At 42.2% G+C, this 23019-nt stretch overlaps 1 protein-coding gene across 18 annotated transcripts in view; it reads left to right on the plus strand.

The window, feature by feature from the left end:
* Window positions 1–23019, plus strand: part of LOC119474286 (ryanodine receptor 3-like) — a 121582-nt gene that overhangs the window by 74097 nt on the left and 24466 nt on the right. For 10 of the 18 annotated variants that reach the window (XM_037746204.1, XM_037746211.1, XM_037746206.1 and 7 more), the window contains 36 exons: window positions 1511–1784; window positions 1899–2013; window positions 2615–2747; window positions 4236–4339; window positions 5254–5389; window positions 5698–5884; window positions 6023–6131; window positions 6215–6335; window positions 6892–7061; window positions 8581–8801; window positions 9072–9162; window positions 9963–10103; window positions 10686–10849; window positions 11007–11085; window positions 11639–11728; window positions 11841–11987; window positions 13326–13388; window positions 13537–13612; window positions 13885–14008; window positions 14138–14253; window positions 14346–14413; window positions 14504–14625; window positions 14780–14829; window positions 16045–16105; window positions 17015–17253; window positions 18236–18317; window positions 18415–18545; window positions 18832–19155; window positions 19251–19491; window positions 19590–19677; window positions 19778–19870; window positions 20536–20550; window positions 21387–21557; window positions 21732–21791; window positions 21895–22029; window positions 22637–22749. In XM_037746204.1, coding sequence (XP_037602132.1) covers window positions 1511–1784; window positions 1899–2013; window positions 2615–2747; window positions 4236–4339; window positions 5254–5389; window positions 5698–5884; window positions 6023–6131; window positions 6215–6335; window positions 6892–7061; window positions 8581–8801; window positions 9072–9162; window positions 9963–10103; window positions 10686–10849; window positions 11007–11085; window positions 11639–11728; window positions 11841–11987; window positions 13326–13388; window positions 13537–13612; window positions 13885–14008; window positions 14138–14253; window positions 14346–14413; window positions 14504–14625; window positions 14780–14829; window positions 16045–16105; window positions 17015–17253; window positions 18236–18317; window positions 18415–18545; window positions 18832–19155; window positions 19251–19491; window positions 19590–19677; window positions 19778–19870; window positions 20536–20550; window positions 21387–21557; window positions 21732–21791; window positions 21895–22029; window positions 22637–22749 — 4654 coding nt within the window. The remainder of the gene's footprint in view (window positions 1–1510; window positions 1785–1898; window positions 2014–2614; window positions 2748–4235; window positions 4340–5253; window positions 5390–5697; window positions 5885–6022; window positions 6132–6214; window positions 6336–6891; window positions 7062–8580; window positions 8802–9071; window positions 9163–9962; window positions 10104–10685; window positions 10850–11006; window positions 11086–11638; window positions 11729–11840; window positions 11988–13325; window positions 13389–13536; window positions 13613–13884; window positions 14009–14137; window positions 14254–14345; window positions 14414–14503; window positions 14626–14779; window positions 14830–16044; window positions 16106–17014; window positions 17254–18235; window positions 18318–18414; window positions 18546–18831; window positions 19156–19250; window positions 19492–19589; window positions 19678–19777; window positions 19871–20535; window positions 20551–21386; window positions 21558–21731; window positions 21792–21894; window positions 22030–22636; window positions 22750–23019) is intronic. The other 8 variants (XM_037746208.1, XM_037746213.1, XM_037746210.1 and 5 more) reach the window with 1 other exon arrangement.

Genomic DNA, 23019 nt, shown 5'->3' on the forward strand with positions numbered 1-23019 from the left:
AAAAATATGGGCGCGCATGTTGGCAACGGAATGGGCGTAAGCTATTGAACGTGTTGACTACCACTGGCCTGAGGACACGATCAAAATGCTTGCGTTTGTTGTGCCCATTTTAAAAACTCAATAAACTCAAAATTCTGAGTCTATCATGGTATTTCACGTTCTGTACATGACCACGGATAATGTAGTTGTAAGCACCTAGTGACATGTATGCTCATCATTTCACGCTGGTTTAACGTTACACGCTGGGTTTCTCCACCAAATGCATGTATGTATATATCTGGCCACTCAATATTGGGCCACTTACTAATATCTTCTACCCATTCACTAATAGATCTGGAAAGTCGATTTGTTTAGGTTTCATTTGGAATCCTTGGTGGTTAATGCCCTTGCATGCCCTTGACAAGCTATTGCACTCCACCTTACTTCCATTGCCAAACTGCGTGCGCACACTTACGTTCATAATTGTTTGCAGACTGTAAAAGGGTCTATATTCTTTTTCATAATGTCACCTGTGTTCATGGTAATAATGTAGTTTTGATGATCTCTGAAAGCAGCATAGTGAGGGAGGATACTATGACATTAACTATGTAACATTAAAGCTGCACTAATCAATATTGTATTGATCAAATGACTGTGTGAAAGAGCTCATTTGTGTTAATGAACCCACAGAGAATTATTATCTAATGAACATTTTAGCATCCCTCAGCTCATTGTTTCGGTTTTATTGCCTAAATCGCTACAGTATTGAGTATTGAGTACTCTACTCTATTCGACTAAGAGGGAGCAGCTCTAGCTGTTTTCATTGAAAGAGTTCTGATAAACCCACTGTACTCCTCTTTCCCAACACCAAACGACACAAAGACAAAGTTAGCAACTAGCTGGTGAACACAGTGGAGCATTCAGCAGCGAGGAGGAGGAGTTGGTGGGGACCCAAACAGAGCTAAAAGGAGAGTGAATATTGGACTTTTGTGTGGTGACCATAAACGTGACTTAATGCTTGTGTTGCTGTGTCTCATGAATGTTTAAATATATTTAAACTCTTTGCATACATTCACATTCACCACAACATATAGCCTAACTCTTTACTATGTCTCTATTGTGTTTACAGCTTGTTCTGCTGCCACCAAGACAAATCTTGCTGCTTTAACTATGTTAAAAGATGTAATTTTCCCTCTGAGAAGAGTACGACATGTGAGGTGACTGGTCCCTTGACTGGAATCATCTCCATAACATAAATCACTTTTAAGGGTTAACTGCTGTTACATAATGTTAAAGGGCCATTCCACTGGTTTTTCCCTGAGTTGCATTTGAAGTGCAACATTCAGTGTTTTTAGTCTAATAATCAAGTCATTTGATTGTATTTGACCATTCTTTCCCTTTAAATCTGTCTCTTGGAAGTCCATCAACTTAGTGAAATATGAAGTTTGTTCATGGCAAATACAATAATTGTAATGGAGTTCCTTTTAAAAATGGAAACTTATCAGTCATCTTTACCCAACTTTCTTTCCAGCCAATCTGAAGGAGCTGATCTCTCAGACGATGGTCAGCTGGGCCCAGGAGTGTCACATCCTGGACTCCGAGCTGGTCCGCAAGATGTTCAGCCTACTGAGGAGGCAGTATGACAGCATCGGGGAGCTGCTCCGGGCCATGAGGAAGACCTACACCATCAGTGCCGCCTCGGTCCAGGACACCATTAACCTCCTGGCCGCCCTCGGTCAGATCAGATCTTTGCTGTCTGTCCGTATGGGGAAAGAAGAGGAAAAGCTCATGATTGATGGACTTGGGTAGGTTGTGGTTGCTTGTGTTAACATTTTTTTAGTTATCTACTTAACTTTTGAGCTATTAAAATATGTTTTTATTGAATGTTAAGTATCCATTATGTCTTTTTACCTCTCCAGTGACATCATGAACAACAAAGTCTTCTACCAGCACCCCAACCTGATGAGAATACTGGGCATGCATGAGACTGTTATGGAAGTCATGGTCAATGTGCTCGGAGGACACAAGTCCCAGGTTGAACAACTTCTACCTCCTATATTTCTCTCTCTGCTTCCACAGGCCGTTAAAGAGGCACCCACAGAGTTCCTGCACTGATGTTACTGATGTTTCTCACTGAGGAAGTTTGTGATTTTAGTTCAGTTTTGTGTGTTATCATTTGCGAGTGTGCATTAATGAAGACGTGGTCCCAGTAGGTGGGCTTTTTCTCCTCAGGCTGACAGCATTAGAGTCTGGGATGGAGGGCAGAAAGGGCAGAGTGAGGGTGGCAGTGTGTGAAGGTGTCAGGCTTTTTAGACGTTAATTAGGAACAAAGACATGCTGGGGACGTCATAGTAATGAGCCTGGAGAAAGTCATTATAATAAACTCAGCACCTCAGAATATAGCAACAACCTCTCCAAAACCACTTGATGTCAAATTACTGTTTTTTGAGTGACAATTTGTAAGCAATGTCTAGACATGCAGATAATCTACTACATCAAACTGTAAATACATGAGACTGTTCGAGAAATATTTCGTATGCTTTATAATTTGACATTTCAATTGTCTTGTTTTACTGTCCAACCAGGGAAGATGTTTGACCCTCACCCTACTTAGTCTGTATCTGCCATTCCACAGGAAATCGCCTTCCCGAAGATGGTGGCCAGCTGCTGTCGCTTCCTGTGCTACTTCTGCCGGATCAGCCGTCAGAATCAGAAAGCCATGTTCGACCACCTCAGCTACCTGCTGGAGAACAGCAGCGTAGGCCTAGGTGGGTACACCTCTCTATAGTCATGTTTCCATTCACATTAGAAAGCTGTATGGAAACAGCAAAATTCTATTAAATTTCCTGAATTGCGGAAAAAAGTTTTTACGCTGGCTTGAGGTAGTTTTTGCCTTTGTCGAAAATGAGTTGATGCTCTCAATGAATTACGGAAACGCCTTTGCCTAATGAATTCTGACTTGGCAAACATTTATCTCACATGATTGATCAGCTATTTCCGCTGTCTGCGTCTTTTCGGATATTCCCCTAAACGTGTGAATACTTGTCTTTGTCGCCATACAACATAAAACATGGCCAATACTAGCTGACCTGAAACACCAATTAAAACAAATTCCTGAAGACCTCTCTCCATTCTTCTCTAGATGTAGATGGTTAGCTGGCCAAGCTGACTTGTTTTGTTTCCGGTTCACAACTTCTTCTACTTCTTCTACTCTGTTTGCTGGCATATTACAGCCATGCAGCCTATAGTGCCAATGTCTGACCAAACTGCACTGTAGCCGAGTTTATTCACTCCAAAACATTGATGGAAACGCGCCTAATTCACATTTATTTTTTTGCGACATTCCAAAAGTTTGCTTAAAATTCGCTTAACAATTTAATGGAAACATGTCTCTGCTTAGCTGCTACTCTTACTAATATCCATCATGCTTAGACATGATTGCTGATGCTGAGCGACAACATTATTTACAGGATGAAGACCACACGACTTGATCAGGAATTAATCAAAATGCTCAGCCTGTAGGATGCTAGAGGAAGTTCTTAACGAAGATGGATGGTACAGGTCAAACTTAACCTGTAAAACCACCTCTAGGATGGATGAAATAATTCTAATTCTATAAACTGTCAGCATTCTCATTAATATGGGTGATACAGTGTAGTCACCCTTTTGCCATCATCAGGACTTGTTCTGCGCCTGTGAGCTCACATATATTAGCTTCGCAGCTCAGAAGCCGAGTGTGTGTAATTGTGAATCGGAGCCTTGAAAATCTATCAGCGAAGAGAGCGACTCATCTCCCATTCTGTTAGAAGATGGCGGTGCGACAGTCTCAGAGAGCACCCCGCTGGGGCGACAGCGTGTCTCCCCTGGATGCACACACACACACACACACACGCACACACTTCAGATTGCTCATTAAACAGGTGACAACAAGTTATGTGACAGTAAAAGCAAAATGAAAATTAAATCTAAGAATAAAATCTTAAAATTTCACAAAAATATACAAGCTGCAACCACAGTATTATATATGAGGAGTTTTTATGCAGTGCAACATAAACTGGTTCCCATAATGAGTATACTGTGTGTGTCCATAGCAAAAACTTTCCTTTAACACCAACCAGCTGTTGGCAGATCAGCTACCAGTGATATTTTGGAAGGAGTGGCAACACCACCCCCTGCTGTTTGTTGAAATGTGAACACAGATACTGGCTAATATGAAGTATAAATGTTTGATTCTACGAGTGTGCTTTGTATTGTAGCTTCACCAGCAATGAGGGGCTCCACTCCTCTAGATGTGGCTGCTTCCTCAGTGATGGACAACAACGGCCTGGCTTTGGCACTGGAGGAGCCTGATCTGGACAAGGTAGGACTCAACCTTTTGTGTCACCGTAGTCTGTGAGAGGAGATACTAGGGCCGTGAATCAATTAAAATATTTAATCGCATGATTTTCCATAGTTAATTGTGATTACTCGCAAATTAATCACACATTTTTTATCTGTTCAAAATGTACCTTAAAGGGAGATTTGTCAAGTATTTAATACTCTTATCAACATATGCTTGTTTTATGCAAATGCATGTATATATTTATTATTGAAAATCAGTCAACAACACAAAACAATGACAGATATTGTCCAGAAACCCTCACAGGTACTGCATTTAGCATAAAAAATATGCTCAAATCATAACACTGCAAACTAAAGTCCAATAGGCAACAGCTGTCAGTGTGCTGACTTGACTATGACTTGCCCCAAAACTGCATGTGGTTATTATAAAGTGGGCATATCTGTAAAGGGGAGACTCGTTGGTACCCAAAGACAGCATTTTCATTCACATATCTTGAGGTCAGAGGTCAAGGGACCCCTTTGAAAATGGCCATGCCAGTTTTTCCTCACCAACATTTAGCGTAAGTTTGGAGCGTTGTTTACCCTCCTTTGTGACATGCTAGTATGACATGGTTGGTACCAATTGATTCTAGTTTCATGATGCCAGTATCTTCACTCTAGCTTTAAAACTGAGCCTATTGCGACCTCTGAAGTATCGAATACGGCTGGGCCCGTTGGATTTTAAGAGGTTAATTAAAAATCGCAAGTTGCGTTAACGCGTTAAAGAAATTAGTGGCATTAAAAAAAAATTGAGTTAACGCGTTATTATTGCGTTAACTTTGACAGCCCTTAGGAGATACCCAATTTGAAGTCACCTGGGAAGAATATATGTTCTGTGCTGGATAAGTATTGATCTATATGTGATGTGATGTTATGTATGTGCTCTACCCGTAGGTGGTCACCTACCTAGCAGGCTGTGGTCTTCAGAGTTGTCCAATACTCCTGGCAAAGGGTTATCCAGACATCGGCTGGAACCCCATTGAGGGGGAGCGTTACCTTTCCTTCCTACGGTTTGCTGTCTTTGTCAACGGTAAGGCTGCAGTAACCATCCAGTCTCTCCTTCTTTCTGTCTTTCGCTCTCTCTTTCTGTTAATGTACTCTCTCTAGACATGTAGAAAAAGCTAGCAAAGGCCCAACTCAGTTTGAAAGACCTTCATTCAGCTGCTTAAGGGAAAGTCTACCTGGATTTTTTGCCTGAGGCTTAGCGATATCGCTGTGTTTCTTTATGGTAGAGCTACAGAGTGTGTATGTGCTGTATTTTCTTGCTGACATTAATAATTCAATCTGTTACGATGTGAATATGTTATGAACTCCTATGATTTTATGTTTGGGTTCCAGGCGAGAGCGTGGAGGAGAACTCAAGCGTTGTGGTCAAGCTGCTCATCCGGCGTCCAGAGTGTTTTGGACCTGCCCTACGGGGGGAGGGAGGGAACGGCCTGCTTGCCGCCATGAAGGAAGCCATCAAGATCTCCGAGACGCCGGCTCTGGACCTGCCGGGCTCCGTGCTTGGATTCAGCTCTGACGTGTAAGCGAAGCTTATCAAATCAATACTGAGGACTCACCCCTTAAGATTAGCTGCTTATCCCCCTTCCTTCGCTTGCATCTTTACCGTGATGCCCTTTAGAAATGCTCTTCCTCAACTCTTCACTTTTTCCACTGTTAGATCTGCTGATGGTGACGATGAAGAGGAGGTGGTACACATGGGCAACGCCATCATGTCCTTCTACTCTGCACTCATCGACCTGTTGGGACGTTGCGCCCCAGAGATGCATGTACGTTTGAGAGAAATTGTGAATTAATTTGTGTTTTTCTCAGACAGTTTTTTCCTATTTTCACTTCCTTTCCTCTTCTTCAGCTCATCAACAAGGGGAAAGGTGAAGCTCTGCGTATTCGTGCCATCCTGCGCTCTCTGGTGCCTACTGAAGACCTCGTGGGAATTATCAGCATACCGCTCAAAATGCCCATCACCAACAAAGGTACAGGATGTTCACTCTAATAACACAGGGCCGCATACTGTACTGCACACCTGAGAGGACACATCCTATTCATTTGCATGCCACTACAGGACGGTCCGCTCACGCGAAGGTACAATGGTTTTACGAAAGTCTGCACATTCAGTGCAAGGCAGTAGGTTATTGATTACATTTCACCGCTCATGCCTTTTTAATCAGCACAACGCTTTACTGCACACTCCCATAGCTCTGAGTAAGCCAGATCATTTCTATAGCGAGCTGTCTTGCTCTATTGATTGATCTGCATAAGCATGGCAAGACTCGCCTCTTAAATTTGCTGCCCAGAGCACCGCCACACAAGCTCTGTCAGCAGGCCAAGAGTGAAGACAGCGAGCACTGGAAAACTCTCATCCACATGCTGCTGCATGCCACCTAATGAATACACATGGCTCTCCTAATCAGAAAAGACTTGCCATTATGCACTGTGGGCAGTTCTCTGAGTATTTCACTGCTTCACACCTGAGTGGTTTTGCTTTATTGTAAACATTGTGCCCTCTTTTCCTGTCTCAATCTCTCTCAGACGGGTCGATGACTGAGCCGGACATGTCGGCCTGCTTCTGTCCAGATCACAAGGCTCCCATGGTGCTGTTTTTGGATAGGGTGTACGGCATCGAGGACCAGAGCTTTCTGCTTCACCTGCTCGAAGTGGGTTTCCTTCCTGACCTGAGGGCCGCTACCTCTCTGGATACGGTGGGTAAAGCTGACATCAGCGCAGAAGAGAATAATGAATGGTCGGCCTCTGTAGCATGAACTTCATCAAGGAGTTTCAGGATCAATAATATTGGGCAACCTTTTATACTAACTTGGAGTTCCTCATAAAGCCATGATTCAAGTTGCTCATCGGATGATTCATGTAATTGTTCTTTTCTCTTATTTATCAACAAAAAAAAGTTGTGGAGTTTTAAAGGATAACTTCGGTATTTTTCAACCTGGACCCCATTTTCCCATGTTTTGTGTCTAATTGATTAATGGGGACAACACTTTTTGAAATTGGGTCAGTATTGAGGGAGAAGCTGCCGACGCCAGCTGCTTAACATGCTGTAATGTAATCATTTGGGGCAACCTGGCACCGTCATTTTACGTCCACTAAAAGTGTTGTGTGTTTTTGCCACTGACAGGCTCAGATTGTTATTATAAGTGTCTGACAACGTTATGGAAGTTACCCTACAGAGAAATAATATGTTCTTCTTACCTTTCGCTTGATCCGGTCTGTTTGTTATTGTTATTTGTCATTGTGTCATGTGACCTGGTGCCGGAAGACAACGTGAGTGAGAGTTGGAGAGAGTAGTACCACAGGACACTGGTGTTGTCAGAGTTTGTTGTGTTGGTGTACAGAAAGCATAGCTTAGTGTTATCTAAAAGATTTTCAATGTTATGGCTGAATGTGTAGCTGATGTTGAATAGGGTCCAGGTTTAAAAATACCGAACTTATCCTTTAAGCAGATGGCTTGCTCAGCTGCAAACTCTCAAATACACATGGTGCAGATTTTTGGCTAAAATGAATCCATCACCTAATGTTAAATGTTTATTTAAAGCACAGCAGCACACAGGGGAGTGAAAGTCATTTTGAGCACCTGGCTTGCAATGAAGTCAGCTATTTTGTGAGCTGAGTCCCAATGTGTCTGTACACTGCAGTAGTTAGTTTGAGTTAGAGCCTTGACAGCAAGGAGAGCCCTTGTTTTGTTTTGTTTTTTTTGCTCTGGAGGTGTCTGCTCGGGCAAAAGTGTTAATATGGAAAAAGCTAAGAATATCATCTCTGACATCAGGCAAAACACAGCACTGTTCACACTGACAGATACTCATGCTAATTTAATCAATGCAGCATGTGTGACGGTCTGATATCTGTGACGTGTGTTGTTGTTGTTGTTTTTTTGTGCATATAAAATGTCTGCAAAGTTACAAAGTCCAAAGTCCACGCCAAAGGGAGTTACTGCTCCTGAACTGCCCGAAACACCTCGCTTGAAGTCCCGCCTTTTCTTCCGTGACGTGGTGATGTCACCAAGTAACACATTTGCATGACGGCTAGTTTGGCACGTACTCAAACAAAGCTAGTTAGAGCGGAGCTGAAGCGGAGTCCAAAAAGTTTGGCTCGGTTGACCAATCACAACCGTGAGAATGTGTTATTTGTTCTTTCTGAAATGACAGTCTCACTTTAAAAAATATCCCCACTGTCACATGTTGTATGACCTGTGACCCGTTCTTTCCACAGGAGTGTCTCTGCACCACAGAGACGGCCCTGGCCATGAACCGCTTCATCGGCTCAGCCATGCTGCCCCTCCTCACCCGCTGCGCCCCTCTCTTCGCCGGCACCGAGCACTACGCCACCCTCATCGACTCCACTCTGCACACCATCTACCGCCTTTCCAAGGGGCGCTCACTCACCAAGGCCCAGAGAGACGCCATCGAGGAGTGCCTGTTGGCTGTCTGCAAGTGAGGAGAATACCTAACTTTCCATTAGGAGAGTTAAAAGTTTTGACTAGTGATAATACACCAAGCACTTCTCAGCTGGCCGGAATAGCGAAGATCAACAGTACATTTTATCTGCTTTCTAACAAAACTCTATTATAGCTCAGGGCCTGGTTTCCCTAAATATCCCTCTAAATCAGTGTGACTAAAGTGGTCAGAGTGTGAAGATGTTCTGGTTAAAGGCAGCTCAGGGCAGCAGCAGCACTCTTATCTCTCTCTCGCCTCATTCTGCAGGCACCTTCGTCCCTCCATGCTGCAGCAGCTCCTGCGCCGCCTCGTCTTTGATGTGCCCTTGCTGACTGATTACTGCAAGATGCCTCTCAGAGTGGGCAACAATTTCTTCACTTTTCTCACTTTTTAAACCCTTTTTGCACAACATCTTGCCTTTATCTCTTTTTGCATGTTGGGCTACTTGCATGCCTCAGTTTTAGTTGTTTCCTGTCTGCCTTTTCTTTTCTTTTCTTTTCTTTTCTTTTCTTTACTTTTCTACATAATCTAACCTTTGTTTTGTCTGTGTCACTGCTTGATCACACTTTAATACCTCAGTTTATTAGATTGTCAGCTTGGTGGTACTAACAGCCAATTTCCACCAACTCTATTGCAGGTGTACCTTTAATGTAATATTACTGGTGTTCACCTCTTTCTCTCAGTCTCACACACACACACACACACACACACACAAAGGTGCACATTTCTTACACACCCACGGTATTAATCATCTGGTGTGGAAGAAGTGGCCAGCTGCAGGAGGGAAAAAACAAGGGGATGAAGTATTGGACTGTGATTACAGGCTTGTTGCCTCCACTGCTCCACTCAATCCGTCTGGAACACACGAGAGAAATACTGAAGACGTAATAGGTTGTGATCAGCCTGTGAAATGGTTTACACACTTTTTTCTATACCTTCATGTACACATTTGGATTTGTGCTGTTGAGTGTGGGGAGAACTGATTTCCTTTAAGGTGCTATAAGCTTTACATGCATGGCTTTGTGTGTTGTGAGCGTTCGTACAGGCAGCATACTTATTGCCGGTCATATAAAACACAGTTAAGCGCCCTGTTTACTAAATTATGTATATTTATTACTCTACTTGTCTTGACCTTTTTGCCCTATGTGTGTCCTCCAGCTGCTAACCAACCACTACGAGCAGAACTGGAAGTACTACTGCCTCCCATCGGGCTGGGGCAGCTACGGCACAGCGTCCGAGGATGAACTACAGCTCACCAAGAAAATCTTCTGGGGAGTATTTGACTCTCTGTCACAGCGGGTGAGGGGTCACTCAAGACTATTTTTTCACATCAGGGTTGTTTCATTGTGACTTCATTATGCTACATTAACATTGTATTTGGCAAAAGGCTAACATCTACTTCTTCTTCTTCGTCTTCTTCTTGATTGTAATATCACAAAGTGATAAACAGTTAAATAAATGTCACCTAATTCATCACAGCCTCGATTAACATGTACAGTATGTAAGCGAAGGGCTCATTGGCACAAATATCTCGAGGTCCGTTCATGATGCGGATGGCTGGACTCAGCACATCTCTCTAAATGCCCACTCATGAAACGAGGCTGTGCAAAGGGCCGGCCTGAAAACATCAATATCTGGACAGCCATCATTGATCCAAAGCCTCTAACACGCTGGTTCTTCAGCTTTTAGAATAATTCTTCATTAACGTCTCTCCTCCTGGTCCCACTGCACTGTTAGACTTTCACTCTAGTGACAGCGTAGCTTTATTTAAGTCCCAATACTTGTATTTGTTAAATAAGAATACAATTTGCACGACTGTACTTACATTTTAAGAGCTATGTTTTGCATTTACTCTGTAGCTTTCTCTCTCTCACCATGCAGAAATACGACGCAGAGCTATTCAAGATGGCCATGCCTTGCCTCAGTGCCATAGCTGGAGCTTTGCCACCAGACTACGTGGACGCCTCCATTAGTACCACTGTGGAGAAGCCTGTTTCTGTAGATGCTCAGGGCAACTTTGACCCCAAACCCATCAATACTGCTAAGTAAGCCCTGTTGGAGCCAGACATCAAAAAGAAATGTAGTATCAGTCTGACATATTATATCATATCTGAGATGACATGCACATTACATGACTTCAGTAACACACATTTGCATACACAAGCTGACTAATTGTCACACTCTTTTTTTTTTTTTTCCCAGCATTGCTCTTCCAGAGAAGCTTGAGCACTTTGCCAACAAATACGCAGAGCACTCCCATGAGAAATGGTCAGCAGAGAAGGTAAGACCAAAGATAAGAGCTTTCACCTGGGGAAATGGGCATTAAATTGAACAGTACACTTGGAACAAGTCGTGAGTGTTGTAAGAAAAGGAGAGGACACTTAAAGTGTCTCTCCTTGAAGAAATACTGCACGCAAAATCAGCAGAAAAGCAGCCATATCAAAGGGGGACAAATCAATTCACATCAATATCTTGATATTGTTCTTTTCTTTTCCAATATCACAGCATTGTTTCCTTTGTTTCTTGATCTTCGTTTACTCCTTTTTGTTAGAAAGGGATCCTCTGGGCATGCTGACAATAATTGTGCTAGTCTCCGTGTAGAAGGCCCCTGCTCTCTTTTGTGCCAACTGCTTAGCCTGCATTGTTGCATCTGTCAAAAAAATTTAAACAAAAGCTGAGGACAGCAAGAACTGAATGTACCATGACTCCTTAATGTGTTCCGCGGGCTTAATCTCTTACCCAGTCTTTCAAATAATAAATCATGTCCTTAGGGGACAGTGACGGCAATGAAGATTGCTTTCACCCTTGTACATCCCTCTGTGCTCGTGCCTCAGGTGCTGCTGGGATGGAAATATGGCGACGGTGTGGATGAGAAGGCCAAGATTCACCCTCAACTCAGGATCTACAAAGCCCTGACGGAAAAGGTATGAAGAATGTTGAATGTGAGATTTGTGAAGAAGAGTAACACTTGAAGAGAGGACCTAAAGATTGAGGCTCCTGGGCTTAGTCCTTCTTCCTCATTTCTCTGTGTTTCAGGAGAAAGAGATTTACAGATGGCCAATTAGAGAGTCCCTAAAGAGTATGCTGGCAATGGGCTGGAGCATCGACAGGACCAAGGATGGGGAAAGCATGTCTCAACAGAGGGAGAATGAGAAAATGCGAAAGATCTCTCAGGCTTCACAGGTACAGTGCAAAGAATATGACAAACAAACACTAACATCAAATGTGCTCGTCCTCCCAAAACTGTTGGAAAACGTTTTATTACCAGACCATCAATAATGTTTTGTAAAGAATTCAAAATGAACCAAAGATAAAATATTTTATGAGTAGAATGGTCCTAAAATGATGTCTATTTCTCCACAACATCGTCTGTCTCTGGTAGGATGATAAACTCCTAATACGATATTACTAATGCCTGACAATCGTAATCATTTATGAGATAATATTTAGATTTTGATCTATTTTCTCTTAAACGAGCAGGTTTATAGATGCTAATCATCTAGGCTAGTGTGGATTATAAACTGGACTGGATTAATTATATGAAAGTGTGTGTTACATAATGAATAATTTTCATGCTTCTACCACTTGGAGTGACAGACGCCAGACCTTTCAACCATTTATCCATAAACGTTAACTAACTCTTTGAACAGATTTTCTTACTTCTAGAAAACTATTTCAACTATTTATTGTTGTTTGTTGTTCATCCTTTCTTTTAGCAAACAACATTATTTCAATGGTTTATTTACTATATTTTTAACTAACATTAACTATTTCAACTGTTTTTCTTACTTTTAGCTGACTGACATTATTTCAACTGTTTGTTTACTGTATTTTTTAGCTAACATTAATTATTTCAACTGTTTATGCATACATTTAGCTCACTATTTCAACAGTTTTTCATTATTTTAGCTAATTATTTCAACTGTTAACTGTATTTTTAGCTAACATTAACTATTGCAACTGTTTAGGCATACTTTAGCCAACTACTTCCACAGTTTCATTACTTTTAGCTAACTATTTAAACTGTTACTTCGTTAAATCCATTATTTTTTGAGCTAACTATTTCAGTTTCTCTGCTTGCTAACTAGTTTTCACTCATGTGGTGTTATGTGTTACAGCTAACTCAGGTTGATTATCAATTTGTAATCCTATTTGACTGTTTATTTTTCACCTTTACACAAAAGGGATATTTTATTTATTTATTCATTTTTACTTATCATAATTTCTATTTTTATTTGAGTTGTAGGCTTACAGCTGCTATCAGTTCAGATTTTCATTTTCTGACTTTTAAGACAGTAGCACTTGTCAGCCGTTATGCAGCCGTATGCAGTTGTAAACATTCAGATCAGACAGACTGCTGACACAAAGCTGATTTTGTTGCTAATCTCCTTGCATAATAGACTTAAAGCCTAAAAACAAAGAATAATCCTTTAACAAATGCTAAATCCTTTGTTATGAAAGTGTTTATTTAATAACATACTGCGTCTCAATGTAAATCTGCTTCTTTTTGAACATTTCCAGGCAAACGGCTTTAATCCGAGCCCGATAGACACGAGCAACGTGGTCCTACCCAGAGAATTGCAGGTGAGTGCCCTCACATTTTTTACATCAAACAATCTCTCAGTCTGAATACGAGATGAAAAGCAATATTTCCTGAATGTGAATGAGTAACATGGGCGGGACATGCTCCTCAGAGAGATATACTGATTGTCTCTCTTGTCTTTATTCCAAGGGGATGGTGGAGGTGGTGGCTGAAAATTACCATAACATCTGGGCCAAGAAGAAAAAGAGTGACCTTGGAAGCAGAGGTGATTTGCTTATGAAGTCAATCATAGACGAGACACAGAGATACCTGCAAAACAGATCGGGAGAGACAGTATGCCTGTGTGGGTGGATGTAAGGTGCCACTCGCTTGTTGCAGTGTTAATGTGCCTGTGAGCATATGCGTGTGTTTGCCTCGCCGGTCTGGACTAAATAGGTTCAGATCTACTTCATTTCACCATCTGCCTTCACACAGACTCACAGTAGAGAGACGCGGCTCATCAAGTCTTGCATAACACTGGGTTGTCTGTGGTTTCAGGCGGGGGAACGCACGCTCTGTTGGTGCCCTACGACACGCTGACAGCCAAGGAGAAGGCCCGTGATCGGGAGAAGGCCCAGGACTTTTTCCGCTTCCTGCAGATCAATGGCTATAGCATCACAAGGTCAACCATTTCAGGATGTCTGTCATATATTATCATGTTGATGTCTTGCTGAAAATGTACACTACTTCATGACATTTCCATTTGATAGTTAACGTGTTGATTTATAGCTAATATCTTATTTTGTTGCAGAGGTTTGAAGGACTTGGAGCAGGATTCCTCGTCCATGGAGAAGAGGTTTGCTTATAAGTTCCTCAAGAAGCTGCTCAAGTATGTCGACTCAGCTCAGGAGTTCATCGCTCACCTGGGTATGGTAATATTTCAGAGGACCTGACTACAAGAGACTTGAAGTAGTCGTGTTGCTTACTATTAAATATGTATTTTTGTGCTCTCAATCCAGAGGCCATGGCTGCCAATGGCAAAACCGACCGGTCCCCTCATGAACAAGAAATCAAGTTTTTTGCCAAAGTAAGGATGTGATATAAATACAGCTGCTGTACATGTATATACTGTACCTCTTTTAAATTCTGATGTATTATTATCCATGTCATCCTTCAGGTTCTCCTTCCTCTCATCGACCAGTACTTCAAGAATCACTCTCTCTACTTCCTCTCCTCTCCCAGTAAGAACTTGAGCAGCAGCGGCTACGCCTCCAACAAGGAGAAGGAGATGGTCACCAGGTACAGAATTAAAACTACAGCATTATAGCATGACAATAACTCTTTACCATTCTTTACTTAACTCTTGTAATCTTAATTACTAATCTTCCGTCTAAGAATTTTTCTCGTTGTAACTTTCTGATTTCCTTCCTTTGTCTGTCCATCATACCTCCAGCCTGTTTTGTAAACTGGCAGCTCTTGTCAGACATAGGATTTCTCTCTTTGGTAAGCTGATTGCTACTGACTGGTCAGCCATGTGTGGGTGTGTGTGTTGCAAAAGTGAGTGCTTGTTGTTTATCATGTTTTAAGTTGGTTCTTGTAAACTTACTTTCAGTTCTCATGAACTGAAGTGTCTTGCATTTACTTTATTGTGGCTTAAAAATATGCGTTTACAGCAAACATATTACATACCAATCACTGTAAAACTGTACTTTTATTAATTATATATTAAACAAACAAACATGTTAATTAACCCGGGCAATCCTGACCGACTTTACTGTTTTCAGAGGGTGTAGCAGGTTCATTTTTAGAGCTATAGTGAAGGTACTGATATCATATAAAACTAAAAATAATGTAAAACCCAAGGAATCCATTGGTACCAACCATGTCATTCTAACTTGTTGGGAAGGAGAATAAACAACGCTCCAAAGTTAGGCTACAATTTTGGCGAGGAAAAACTGTCATGGCCATTTTTAAAGGGGTCCCTTGACCTTTGGCATCAAGATATGTGAATGTAAATGGGTTCTATGGGTACCCACGAGTCTCCCCTTTACAGACACGCCCACTTTATGATAATCACATGTAGTTTTTTTGCATGCAGTATAAATGTGTTATTTTCAGCTATACTAAAATGGTGTGTTTGAATATTTCTGCATACTTGGGTCCCTAAACAGTCTTGGAATTACATAAATTGGGTATCACTGTAAAACTCTTGTTGATCCATGAGCCCAATTGTATTCATGTGTGATGACGTTAGTCCCCATAGTAGCCATTTCATTGTATTGAGACCCATTTAAAAAAAAAATTGACCTCACTGTATAAAATGACCTGTGGTGACCTCTAGGATAATCACACCCTCATGGAACTTTACAGCCACAAACTAGAGACCTAGAGCATTCAGAGGATGGATGGCTTGAAAATAAGTGGGTTTCTGAGCAGTCTCCTTCCTTTTCATTCTTTTTCCTTCTGTTTCATTCATTTAAACAACAGCATCTAAAAGGGCAAACCACTGAATTCATTATCTAGAGGTGGTGAACTAGATATTGATCCACTAACCTTACCACCTCTAACTGAACCCTCAACCCACCCATTTGATCGGAGGCTGTTTGTTGTGGTACATACACAGACATAGCGGTTCAGTTCAGGTCAAGAAAGTCCCCTAAACATGAATGACAGTGTGTATGTTCACGTCATATTGAAGTCTTTCGTGTTTTCTTGTAGGGAGCGATTCCACTACCATCGTCAGCTGTCTGCATATCCTGGCACACACCCTGGACACCAGGTGAATACAAATCAGGCAACACTCACAGTGAACCTTTGAGTTGTATCCGTGAAATGAAAAGTTGAAAATGTTAAATTAAATATTTTAAATGTTAGCAAAAGTTCAATAATGACTGTGCTTAAACAATACTTGTCTGAGAAACCAATTAAATTTTTCCAGTGTAATGCAATAACGTAGAATCTAACCTCTTTTGGACCCTCAAGAGGAGCATATTTGTCATGAGCATTTTTCTTTTAAACAGTTATTACTGCGGCGTCTTATGGGAGGCGCTGGCATTCACAAAGAGCGTCCTCTGGCATTTAAATAAGCAAAGCAAATTTTATACGGCACATGTTGCCCAAGGCTTAGAGTGTTCTTCAGAAAACAATGCACTGTTTGTTAATGCAGCTCACACATAATGAGGCTAAATGGGCAATGCATTATTGTGTCTTGTTTGTGCTGAAGAGCTGCAGCTGATGCCCACAGACTCTGTCTTTCATTTCTCCTTCCTAGTGAGACACATCAAGGCTTAACAACGGGTAATTCATTTAGAAATGTTATGAAATGTGAAATGCTGAAAATGGACGGACTAATCATATTAATGTGTTGTGCTTTTTCAGAGTGGCATATAGTGTGTCTACAACACTGGCAAACTCACCTTGGACTTAAATATTCACCTAATTCATTAAATCAATCACTGATGTTTCAGTGTAAGGGCGGTCAGGTTGATACTCACGTCTCATATTTCATGACTAAAACCTTCACAGACTACGAGAGTGAAGTAATTGCATATGTGACCGTGTTCCACTGTGGATAAACAACGTTGCCCTTTGCATACCAAGGGGTATCCAGCGGTTTATTATAGCCCTGCCCTTGCATATCTCCTCGTTTGTTTTCAGTCGTTTATCACGCTGCCTTTCACTCCAACAGGACGGTGATGAAGTCAGGCTCGGAGCAGGTGAGGGTGGGGCTGAGGACGTTCTTTGAGAACGCCGCAGAGGACCTGGAGAAGACGTTCGAGAACCTGAAGCTGGGGAAGTTCACTCACTCCCGCTCCCAGATGAAAGGGGTGTCGCAGAATATCAACTACACCACCGTAGCTCTGCTCCCCATTTTAACCGCTCTGTTTGAACACATCACTCAGCACCACTTTGGAGTCGACCTGCTTTGTGAGTCCCAACAAAGTAGAGGAATGATCAAGCACATTGTACGAGAGGCTGCTAAAAAAAACAGGAGTCAAGTGTCAATAGCCCCGTTTCCACCGCAGGAAATTCCCCCCAGGAATGGGACATTTTTGAGGAACTCTTTGCGTTTCAACCGCAGGGACCAGGGTCTAAATTAAGATCTGGGGCCTTTTTAAGAAAGCCCCAAAAAAGGCCCTGGTAGGGGAGTAGTACTTTCTGAAAGTACACGGACTATCGGGGTGGGGGTTGCAGGGGATTACCGTCCCTGATTGGTCAAACATACACAGCGCCGCTGCTTCAACTGTACCGCTTCATTCATAAAAATAAGTACTCTAGTATCGATTAAGGACGAAGGGAGAGCATTTCTCTTTGTTTGATTACACTAAAAGTTAAGTTAGGCTTTGTTGTCGGCTTCCCCACTCACTTTGAAAAAGAGAGAGAGAGAGAGAGAGATCAAGCGAGCTGAGAGGGCGAGCGGTGGAAGAGACAGATGCGCGGTGGTGCCGTGAATGAGAGAAAAATAAGTTATTTTGTCATTGTCATCCAACGTACAGCAGTAAAAATCGTTAAAATTATATTTCTCAACGTGTTTTTTAAATGAAACGTGCCGGCACACTGAACTGTAGGCTGCAGAGTGTGTTTACCGCTGTGACCACCAGCAGCACTTATCCCATGTAATGTTGCCTTTTCATACGTCAGCGGACTAATTTGCTTAATCTTTGCGGGTCTTAAGGCCGAGGTGGAAACACAGACAACAATCAGCGGAAGGAAACTTTTAGTTCCTTGAAAAGTAGTTCCTGGGACAAAAAGTCCCAGGTGGAAACCCGGCTAAAATTAAGTTTATTGTAATACAGTGATTAAATGCTTCTTACATCCTGACACCATGGAACATATCTGTCGTTCTCCACTATGAATATTAATTAGCATAATAACAAGGGACTTTTAATTTTCTTTTCTTTTTTTCCAGTGGATGATGTCCAAGTTTCCTGCTATCGAATCCTGACAAGTCTGTATGCTTTGGGTACTGGGAAAAACATCTATGTAGAAAGGTATCAACATTGTGTCAAGCGATTAAAACCTGAGTGAAGAAACTCACTGATATTCAAAGCGGCGTTCACCAACTCTCGTTCTCTCTGTGTCCCTCAGACAGCTACCAGCTATCGGTCAGTGTCTGGCCACCCTGGCCGGGGCACTGCCTGTGGCCTTCCTGGAGCCGCTACTCAACACGTACAACCCCTGCTCCGTCTTTAATACCAAGAGTGCCAGAGAACGAGCCAGTGAGTCATATGTAATTATTCTTGTTCATTACCAGCGGTGGACCGAGGTGGCAGATTAAACGGCTGTTATTATGGATAATGAACATGTCTGTCTTTTACAACCATCTTATCATTTTAAGATGTCGTCCGTGTTCTACAGTATGAGAACAGGCTGATTATATAATTGTTCCTACATCTACATTTTGTACAGCACACTCAATGTTCAATAAATATCTCTTCCCTGTATAACGTATACGATAAGAAAAAAATTATTTTATAATTTAAACATCGCTGTAATTGTTTTTAGTCCTAGGCATACCAGACTCAGTGGAGGAGATGTGTCCCGGGATGCCGCGGCTGGACGGCCTGATGAAGGACATCAATGACATGGCCGAGTCCGGAGCGCGGTACACAGAGATGCCTCACGTGATCGAGGTGGTGCTGCCCATGCTGTGTAACTACCTGTCCTACTGGTGGGAGAGGGGGCCTGAGAACCAGCCAGCCAGCGGGGGCAGCGTCTGCTGCACCACCGTCACCTCAGAAAACCTCAGCCTCATCCTCGGCAATATCCTCAAGATCCTCAACAACAACCTGGGCATCGACGAGGCCTCCTGGATGAAGAGGATTGCAGGTGGGCACGGGGTTGCTTTCTGATACACCTAAACATTTCACATAAAACTGAACAACTATAATAAAGTGACATTTTCTCTCGTTTCCGCTGTTCAGTTTACGTGCAACCCATCATCAGCAAGGCCCGCGCAGACCTACTGAAGAGCCACTTCCTGCCTACACTGGAGAAGCTGAAGAAGAAGACGGTGAAGGTGGTGTCTGAGGAAGAGCTGTTGAAGGCAGACAGTAAGGGAGACACGCAGGAGGCTGAGCTGCTCATCCTGGACGAGTTTGCCGTACTCTGCAGGGACCTGTACGCCTTCTACCCCATGCTTATCCGCTATGTGGACAACAATAGGTTAGCTCACTGAGTAATGGATGATGGAGTTGTTTTAAGATGTCAGTGTTTGGCGATAAAACACGGAGGCTGTATTAATCTCTCCCTGTTAATTGCAGGTCGAGGTGGCTGAAAGAGCCAGACGCTGACTCCAATGAGCTCTTCAGAATGGTCGCTGAGATATTTATCCTCTGGTGCAAGTCACACGTAAGTTCTCTCATCTCCGTGCATGTTTAGCTACAAAGAAAACAGGCATCCTTTATGAATTATGAACACTGATGTTTCTTTGGCATTCGTCTTTCTCTAGAATTTCAAACGAGAAGAGCAGAACTTTGTGGTCCAGAATGAAATCAACAACCTTTCATTCTTGACTGGAGATAATAAAACCAAGATGTCTAAGGTAGGTTTTGTATTTGCCCGCTACCTCTCAACACTGTCGACTTTTTTTTCATCACAAGGTAGCCACGCCCTAAAGCATCCCCTGCTTTATGGCCTATTTGACTCTAAATCGGACCATAATTTACTAAATGAACATCATGTTGTATTGAAGAAGACTTGAAACTAGCGATTGAGACCATAAACTCATGTTTACAAAATTTACTGAGGTAAATAAATAAATCAAGTGAGAAGTAGGCTCATTTTCTCATAGACTTCTACACAATCAGACTTCTTTTTGCAACCAGAGGAGTCGCCCTCTGTTTGCTATTAGAAACAAGATTAAGGCACTTTCACATTCCACTTTTCTGACCCAGAGATTGCCCACTGATAATAACATGACTATAATAAAATGGACTTTGACTTATGACTGTGTGTATGTGTGTGCGTGTATGCATTTCTGCATGCATGCTTATTACAGTAGATGACAGAAACTAACATTCATACCTTCAGCCCTTGTCAGCACTACAGGGGTTGGAACATTTCATTTCTTGTCTGCCTGGTTTAGCTGTTTAAAGGCAAACAAATGGTTTTCATTGCAGTGCACGTCCATGTGAGGACTGTGCGCCTCCATTAATTGCCCTCTCATCTGCCTTTCTCCCCCTGTCTCTCTCTCTATATCTCAAACAGTCCTTTAAGGAGAAGGTAGAGTGACGCAGTGCATGTGCCGTTTACCTGCCAGCTTATTGGCTTATATGCTCCGGTCGCTAAGCAGAAAAGCCAATAGCTTGTGCCGCTGTGCTATATAGTCTATAGTGTAGTTATATATATTACATCACGTGATTATTTACGACCACCATTCATCAGCGTGTGTTACATGGTTACTTTGCTCATTCCTCATTGCTTTATGGGTGGAACACGTCTCATCAGGAGTGATGAAGCCCAGCTCTTCTGTAGCAAGTCATCTGATCACATCCCACTAGTGTGTTTGTAGTTGATGGATTGTGGTACCTTAGTGTGTTTGGCTAGTAGTTACCTCATGCTGTTTATATTATGTTGTAGTCGATGTGTGTTAAGGTTGAGTGTGTGTGTGTGTCAGTGTATTTATATATATATATTTATTAATATGGAAATTAGTGTTTTCACTGAGCCAAATTGAAGCAGCTGGCTCAAAAGTGCAATTTTCCCTCACTGGTAACATCTTGCTGTTGTAACAGCATCAGTCTGCTTTTCAGCTGAGGTGTGAAACCTCTTAATGCTTCAGTGGCACAGATTAAGTCTGGTCACAGATTTTGCCCGGCCTGAAAAACAAACACCTCAGTTGCCTTTTGTTCAGATACAGCGTGAGTTCTCCCACTGTGAAATAAGCTCCGATAAAATACTGTTAAGTTATCAGGTTAAATGTTGAAACGGGTGCTTTAGTGCAACATTAATCACAGAAAATGGGAAAATAGTGTGTATTACCTAAAAAGACCAGTTTATTAAGCCGCCATAATGTTTTTTATTCACTTGTCTGAGGTTAATATCACGATTTTTTTCAGTCTGGAGGACAAGACCAGGAGAGGAAACACAAGAAAAGGCGTGGTGAGCTCTACTCTATCCAGACCTCGCTGATTGTGGCCGCTCTGAAGAAGATGTTGCCAATAGGCCTCAACATGTGTACCCCAGGAGACCAGGAGCTCATCTCTCTAGCCAAGACTCGCTACCTCCTGGTGAGACAACTGTTATGTAACCATGCACTGGCCACGCATTTGACATGGCTCTTATGAGATCACATCCTTAAGTGAAGATCCATCCTCACATTCAAACAAGAACACTTTAAGAAACAACTATATTTAAAATGAAAGCTTTATATTTGCGTCCCTTTTCCTGCTATTGTTTAACAGAGAGACACAGACGAAGAGGTCAAAGATCATATTCGGCAGAATCTGCACCTTCGAGAAAAGGTGAGCATGTCGAAATCAGTATCATGTCTGCAAGTGTTTATTAGCTTCCAAAGACTGTATATATATATTGTGTTTCACATCCTTCTTTGTAACTCGCTCTCAGTCAGAGGACCCTGCAGTGAGGTGGCAGCTGAACCTGTACAAGGACATAGCGATGAGAAGCGAGGGGCCTCCAGACCCCGACAGGGTGGTGGACCGTATCCAGAGGATCTCTGCTGCTGTCTTCAACCTGGAGCAGGTCAGGATCAAACCGCTATACATAACACAAACATATTATGAGATGCAAATGACACTCTGGGTGCTTGTTTCAGTAAATGTTGTGAAGGTACAGGATCAATCATACAGCTTCAAATATGCTGCCAAAGACTGATGATTTATATTTCAGGGTCCTTGGAGAACTGTAGCATCCACAAGTCTGTCCTGGACATCTGCGTAGGACATGGTCACCTCCACACTCACCTGTCCATTCATCCTAGTACATAATGAAAGCTGCGGTCGTTCACAGCCATGTGTGTACAGTATATTGTGAGATCAAAAAATCACAAAAGATCACTTTGGTCGGTACAGCCACAAAAATAGCATAGAATCAACTGTGTGTTGCACCCTGTGCTTTTTACTTGGTTTGATATGGGTGGCGAACCACAAATTGCAGTAATCCTTGACAGAAAAGTTGCACACACTACTGCGCTTTACTTTACTCAGGCACAGTCAGGTTCATGATGAGTTACCAAAGAAATACTGGTGCTGAGGAAAAACCCAATGAAAATGCCAGTTTAGATAGAGAATGCCATCCTAGTATTGATTAATCATGTAATCTTAACACTGACTTCTTCTACTCCCGTTAGGTGGAGCAGCCATTGAGATCCAAGAAATGTGTGTGGCAGAAGTTGCTGTCCAAGCAGAGGAAGCGAGCGGTCGTCGCCTGCTTCCGCATGGCTCCACTTTATAACCTGCCGAGGTACGACTGCATACATTACACCTACAGCCTCTACTTCAGGGGTTCCCAACTCTTTTCTTTCATGAGGACCCCTGACTAAGTGACATATTTTATGGATATTTCATAAAACAAAAACAGTACAGAATAACTGATAAACTGTACATTAACCTAAACGATGAACGCAGGAAGTTTGTGTAAAAAAGCGATTTGGATGAATTTTGAGCAGATTATTTCCTGGTAATATTGCATCACACATGAGTTAGTTTTTGGGGACTTTTAACACAACTCTGT

This window comes from Sebastes umbrosus, chromosome 16, assembly GCF_015220745.1.
Source record: "Sebastes umbrosus isolate fSebUmb1 chromosome 16, fSebUmb1.pri, whole genome shotgun sequence".
Lineage (NCBI taxonomy): Eukaryota > Metazoa > Chordata > Actinopteri > Perciformes > Sebastidae > Sebastes > Sebastes umbrosus.